This window comes from Anneissia japonica, unplaced genomic scaffold, assembly GCF_011630105.1.
Source record: "Anneissia japonica isolate Jap-2015-1 unplaced genomic scaffold, ASM1163010v1 scaffold287864_len1152817_cov193, whole genome shotgun sequence".
Lineage (NCBI taxonomy): Eukaryota > Metazoa > Echinodermata > Crinoidea > Comatulida > Comatulidae > Anneissia > Anneissia japonica.
This window is the reverse complement of record NW_022710960.1, coordinates 837,061-843,085: the sequence shown is the minus strand read 5'-3', so window position 1 is coordinate 843,085 and position 6,025 is coordinate 837,061. Positions and strand designations below refer to the sequence as shown.

General features: G+C 36.6%; 1 protein-coding gene across 1 annotated transcript in view; it reads right to left on the bottom strand.

Annotated features, from left to right (window-relative positions):
* Window positions 1–3,188, bottom strand: part of LOC117107176 (serine/threonine-protein kinase pink-1, mitochondrial-like) — a 7,719-nt gene extending 4,531 nt beyond the window's left edge. The window contains exons 1-4 of the mRNA XM_033248769.1: window positions 2,428–3,188; window positions 1,646–1,963; window positions 811–923; window positions 528–710 (exon numbers count right to left, since the gene is read on the bottom strand). Coding sequence (XP_033104660.1) covers window positions 528–710; window positions 811–923; window positions 1,646–1,963; window positions 2,428–2,841 — 1,028 coding nt within the window. The 5' untranslated portion in view covers window positions 2,842–3,188. The remainder of the gene's footprint in view (window positions 1–527; window positions 711–810; window positions 924–1,645; window positions 1,964–2,427) is intronic.
* Window positions 3,189–6,025: the final 2,837 nt, after the last annotated feature.

The following is a 6,025-nucleotide window of genomic DNA, read 5'->3' as shown; positions in this document are numbered from 1 at the left end:
CTAAACTACTCCTATTCCTTAAACTAATTAATGGTTGGCCGTTGACTCCGAGGAGCTCATCCACCCTTTGTTCTGCTATTGGTTTTTCTTGCTGCTGGGTGACCATAAACACCCTCCCCTCAGCAGCCACTAAGAATTGAGAATCATGTACTCTAAAACCTTTCATCTGTAAACAGTGGTCAATAAACACAGCGATTGCAAATTCTTTGTCCATTCTTTACATCATGAGCAACTCATTGCTATTCACAAGGGTGGGCCTAGCTGTTTTAGACATCACTGTCGGTGCAATATAGTGCTATCTCACACCTTCATTAAAATGTCACATTCACTGTCAGTTGTATCACATTGCATAAATAATAATAATAATACATTGGCAACTGAATGGATATGGCAATTCTTCTGTAACACCTACTTTTTGCCAGTTGCTAAAACAGCGTTTTGTGTGTTTAACAACCCAGCAGCAGAAATATAGGCAACTTCCAATGAGTGTGTATACAAAAAAAAAACCAATTTTAATAATTACTTACCTTTTCATGGCAACAAACAAGGTCATGTTTCGACCAAGGCCACAACCTGGGTTAAGGTCAGAAGGCAAACAAGCTGGATGGTGTTTGTGGATATAGTCTAGCTGAGGGAACTCATCATCAACAAATGCTGTATACAAGGTTACTATGTTTGGATGTTTCAATGGACTTCTTTGCACCAGTTGCCTATGAATTAATATTTACAAGCATCTTTATTATGAATTTAAGACCAATTTGATGTAATTAAAAGTATTATATCACAATATTTCATTTGTCAGTTACTTACGTTGCCATCTTGCCTCCTCTGTCAGCAGCAATGTTCTTCAATGGAACGAGCTCTCTCTCATACTCACGGAAGATATCATCAGAGTTTGACGATGCAAAAAAATTAAATGCCATCTATGTCGGAAAAAAAATGTTTATCAATACTGTTAATGCAAAGGATAAAAATATTTACAGATCACTTTCTAAATACATTATTTACATTATTATTTATTAAAGTCAGACTCAAGAGGAAAAAATGTTTTGATATGTTGAAGAACTGATTTTTCAAAGACAGAAAAAAGGTGTAAAGAAGGTGCTTATGCCCCTCCCCCCCCCCCCCCCCCCCCAGTATTTAAATACTCAAATTCCTGTATCTCATTCACCGTTCCCCAGGTTTTCTCCAGACAACTTTTTTTTCTGTCTTAGAAAAATCAATTTTACAACATATAAAAAAATGTTTTCCTCCGGAGCCTGACTTTAAAAACCACCTTTCTGCGGGAGACGTACTCTGTTTTGAAGAGTAAGAGCAGAGTTAACAGTTCTCATTTTGTCAACCCCTTGATCTGCCACTGGTGATCGGCAGTACATTAAGACTGGGTATCTCTAGGAATTTGTCTGTCAGGCTCTGGAGGAAAAATTTTGTTGATAGGTTGAACATCCGATTTTTTCCCTCTAGAGCCTGCAAGTTCCCACTTTTCCAACCCCTGGATCTGCCTTTGAGCAGGTGAACTGAAGATACATTACAATAAAGCTTGATAACTCTAGGATTGTGTCTGTCAGACTTAATGGGTTATGTTTCATATTTGATCAATCCACATGCATTTTTAAAATTATTAATTCTTAAAAATTGAAATAACCTTGAGAGCTACAGGGTATGTGACTTTGTTTTCCTTCTCACCAGCGACCCGACATGCACTTTCTTCATGTTTTGCAACTTCTACCACATTCCATCCATCATCTTCTTCTTGAATCCCTGGTTCGTTCAGTAAAACCCAATCATCATCCTTTGTCTCCTCATTCTGGTTGCTGATGGCTACAGCTTTCTTCTCTTTCACACGGGCTGCAAATATAAGCCCATTGCAGCCATTGCCTAATGGCTTATTGTGGAACTCGTACCCAGACACATGGTCTGGTAGATCTGCTGTTGACTCCTGTTTCTCTCTCTGGAAAGCATTCTGACAAGTACAGTAAATAATTTGTTAATAAAAATACATTAAATTTGTAAATTTATCTCATTGAACGTCATTATGTTTGTGTCCATAGACTGATTAATATACATCAAAATAAAATATGAATCTTTTGCCATGGTCAGTGACCTTGGTACTGTTTTTACAATTACCCACATTCCCCTATAAAATGATCACTTTATGGAGTTAAAGGATAAAATGGGTTACCCTTTGCTTGTTATTTAAGTGCATGTGTATCTGGTTTTAATAACTGATTTGATGATACACAGTTGTCCTTCTGTAAAACCATGGAGAAAACATTTTTATCAATGGTAATAACCATTAACAATTGTCCTTTTTTTTATTAGCAAATGTGGGTTCTACATTAACATAGGCCACTGCTAGTAAATTTGTAATGCCTTGAATCTGCTACTACAAACTGACATCAATTACCACCAACAATAACAACATACCCTGATTATAGAGCAAAATTCATCATATGCATTCTCCTCCTTCATTCCACTCTTGAATTCATAATCTAGGCCTACTCCTCCTGCTCCAACCATTGAGATGCCAACAAACGCAAAGAGTGAACCCCTTCCTAGAACCTGATCACGGGAAGCCATCAGACGCATGGTCGCACTGCGTCGCAACAAAGAGGCAAAACCTTTAAAATTTGCTTCTGGAAGAGCTCTGAAGAGCCCATATCTTTGGAAGGGATTGGCATACCGTCGAATTACTCTTGGCTTTATACAATCTTCTCGAATCTGGTGGCAGTGACGACCAGATGCAAACTTATGTTTCCTATCATTTTGGGCTCTCTTGTGTTTAACCAACTGGCCCAGCAGGTGCCTGCTTCTCAAAAAGACGCTACGAAGTGACATCATCGAGTTTCAGTGTCACTCGACAATCTTCACTATTCTAGGCCCGAAGCCTACCGTAAGTAAAAGTCAACAGCCAGCTTGGCTAGCCCTGTCTGTAGCCGCGAAGCTACAGCGGGTAGCCTGCCCTCCTCTTGGTTGAGTGTCTACAAAAAAGCCCTCGATTGCGAAAACAATCTAAATGTTACTTCGGAAATTTGTCTAAAACAAGAGATAGTACTGAAAATAGTTTCTTGGCGATAAAATATCATATGAAAATGCGCTAAGAGTTGCGAAAATACAAAACAAACTCCGTACCACCAATAAGTTGTTCCAGGCTAGGCCAACACCGTCACAGCAATAAACGAAAATAGAGATGATGTATTCAATATTGATTCCGATTGGCTAATTGAACGTTGCTGTCAACTAGTTTATTATTTATTTATTGACACTTCACCTTTAGAACGGTGGCATACACAACTCTTGTACTAGGATGTACACCGTTTTGTTATCACTAAATAAAATGCCATGACAATGTTTCATATTAATATTTTAGTAGGTTATTTTGGTTACTTACGTACTCGTCTGTCTTAGTTGCATTCCAGGCTATTTTGTTTCACCTGGGCAGTTACCTAGTGTCAACATTATTTGTACACAGCCGTGTTAACACTGGCTTGTGATGTACAGCGGATTTGCTTTGGTTAATCCTTGCCTCCATATACAGTATTTACACAGATTATCTGTAATTTCAGTTTTGGTTTATGTTTTATTTAACATTTTACTGTATGTGGGCATACCAAGTGGACAGTAAGCCTATTTTGATTTTGATTAAAGGCTAAATGAAGAATGAATGAATGGTCTCGATTGGTTCTTATACAGCACTGTCGTAATTATAAAAATAAAATAAAACAAATTTCAAATAGGCCTATCAACAGAAGACAAAGCATTCAATGTGTTGTCTTTTGTTGAGATCTGAAATTGTATCTATAATGGAAGTCTCATTAAATCAATTTATTCTATAGAAAGCAACAGAACAGACGAGCTAAGAGTTTTAACCTAATGATACCAGATGCAAGCAATATACAGTACTTACGAGGGAGTCCATGCATCGAGAGCTTTTGACTGTAAATTACTATTGTACATTTAATATAAACGTCTACACTAAGTTTTAAAATACTGTAGTAGCTTACCTCATATTGACGGTGGTTGAGGGAGGGAGCAAGTGTAAATCTAGGATCATATGGTCCGACGGGACGGAGGGTGTTGCTCTACCTATTATGGGGTCCACCAGTGGGTGCTCTGAAAGCTCAAGAGTTCCAGCCATTTTAATCTCCTTATCTAAATTGGTTGGATATTTTTTTATAATAAGTGGGGCAAGGGGACGGAAGAGCAAGAGAAGCACAACGTTCACCACGCTCTAAATTCACCATTGATTGGATTATGTATTAACCTGTACCAAGAAATGTACATTGTGGTTTGAAACAGACCTCTCAGGAGCGTAGCCTAAAATAAAACAATTGACCAATCAGAAAAGGGCCAGGAATACGCCCTTTTCCTATAAACACACCAGTTTGCGTACGTTTTGTGAGGAGCAAAACATGAGAGGCAGGGCTAGCTAAAAAAGTCCATTAATTGCAAGACCGTTTCGCAAGAGTTTGAAACAAGTCAGTTTACAGAACATAGACACTGTAGAATTAAAACAATGAAAATTTAAAGTATTTTCCTTTAAACTTTATTTGAAAGGTGGCTTTCAAACATTTGCATTAATAAGCTAAAGCTTGATCATTATATATTGACCTATCATCCTCAGATTAAAAGGTCAAATAAACAAAGAGAAAAATCGTAATTTCGTTAAAATCAGATATTAATTTTCACATGAAGTAAATATTAAATAATAAATAGATAGTACACAAGTTTCTTACATGCTTTCTGAACAAATCTTGTTATATTTATTATTACAGTATTTTCATTCATTTAAATATAAATGAATTGCATAAAAATGAGAATTTCAAGTGCCTGTATCTATACCAAGATTATGTTAATCATGGCACGGCGATTCAACAATTAATTATGACAAAAAAATTAACAGATTGTTGGGAGTAGTCACACTAACAACAGTTACCAGAGGTTTCTTACATTATATTATTTTACAGATAATGTACCTTTCTGGAGTGTAAAAAATAGACCAATCAGTACGGGCCTGGGAGAACACGCATGTTCAACACAAATTTTATGTGGGACATCAGCCATAACAACACAATTGTGGGACTTAGCGGAAAAGTATATTAGTGTGTAATTCACCAGCAAACTGCATTCTAAGGCTCCACATTATCTCATCATATATTTTATAGATGTATTTATTATACAAGTAACACAACTTAATATAGACGAGGTTGAATAGACAAGAGGCAAGCTGAGACAAACAGGAATATTTTTGCTATTACACAATAAAAATATTTATCTCTTTCTGTCTTGGTCAGCTCATTATAAACATATACAAATACAGTGTTTGTTAACAAGCTACAAAATACAGACTTGTACTTGAGAATGTACATTGGGTGACGCTAAGCCTCAACACTACGCCAATCTAACAACAGATTCGAGAGGCGATGTATCTGCTGATATTGGCTATTTAATATTATAGTTAAGCTTGCCTTAAGCTACATTTATACTAGACACGATTACGACACTACAATGACAAAATACAGATGTGCGCAGTGTTGAAGAATACAAACTATCCGATGATATGTCGTCGTCGTGTCGTTATCGTGTCTAGTGTACATCTAGCTTAAGTCGACTTTGCCCAACGCAAATAATTTCTGAAGTCGATCTTATTTTACACGCCAAATTGTAATCAAGAAGAATCTGTAAATTGAATTTTATCAAAGTCGAACAATTTTTCAATGCCATTTTGGTTTTGACTTAGGCAAGTTCAACTGTACAGTAATAATAACAATATGGCATTTGTATCGGGCTGTGCCCAGAGGTCTCCTCAGAATTTTTATTAAGCTGCATGATGCTCACGATACCTCTAGGAAAGAGGTAGGACTGTTCTTTAAAGGCATCTAAAGACAGAGGTCTAATTATGAATCGCAGTTCTTGTCCGAAAACTGTAATCATAGGCCATTTACCTGTTGTCAACAAATGTAAATTTCATAGCTATTTATATTTATTGTATTGAGTGACAATTTTATATTAAAAAGAGTGGCTA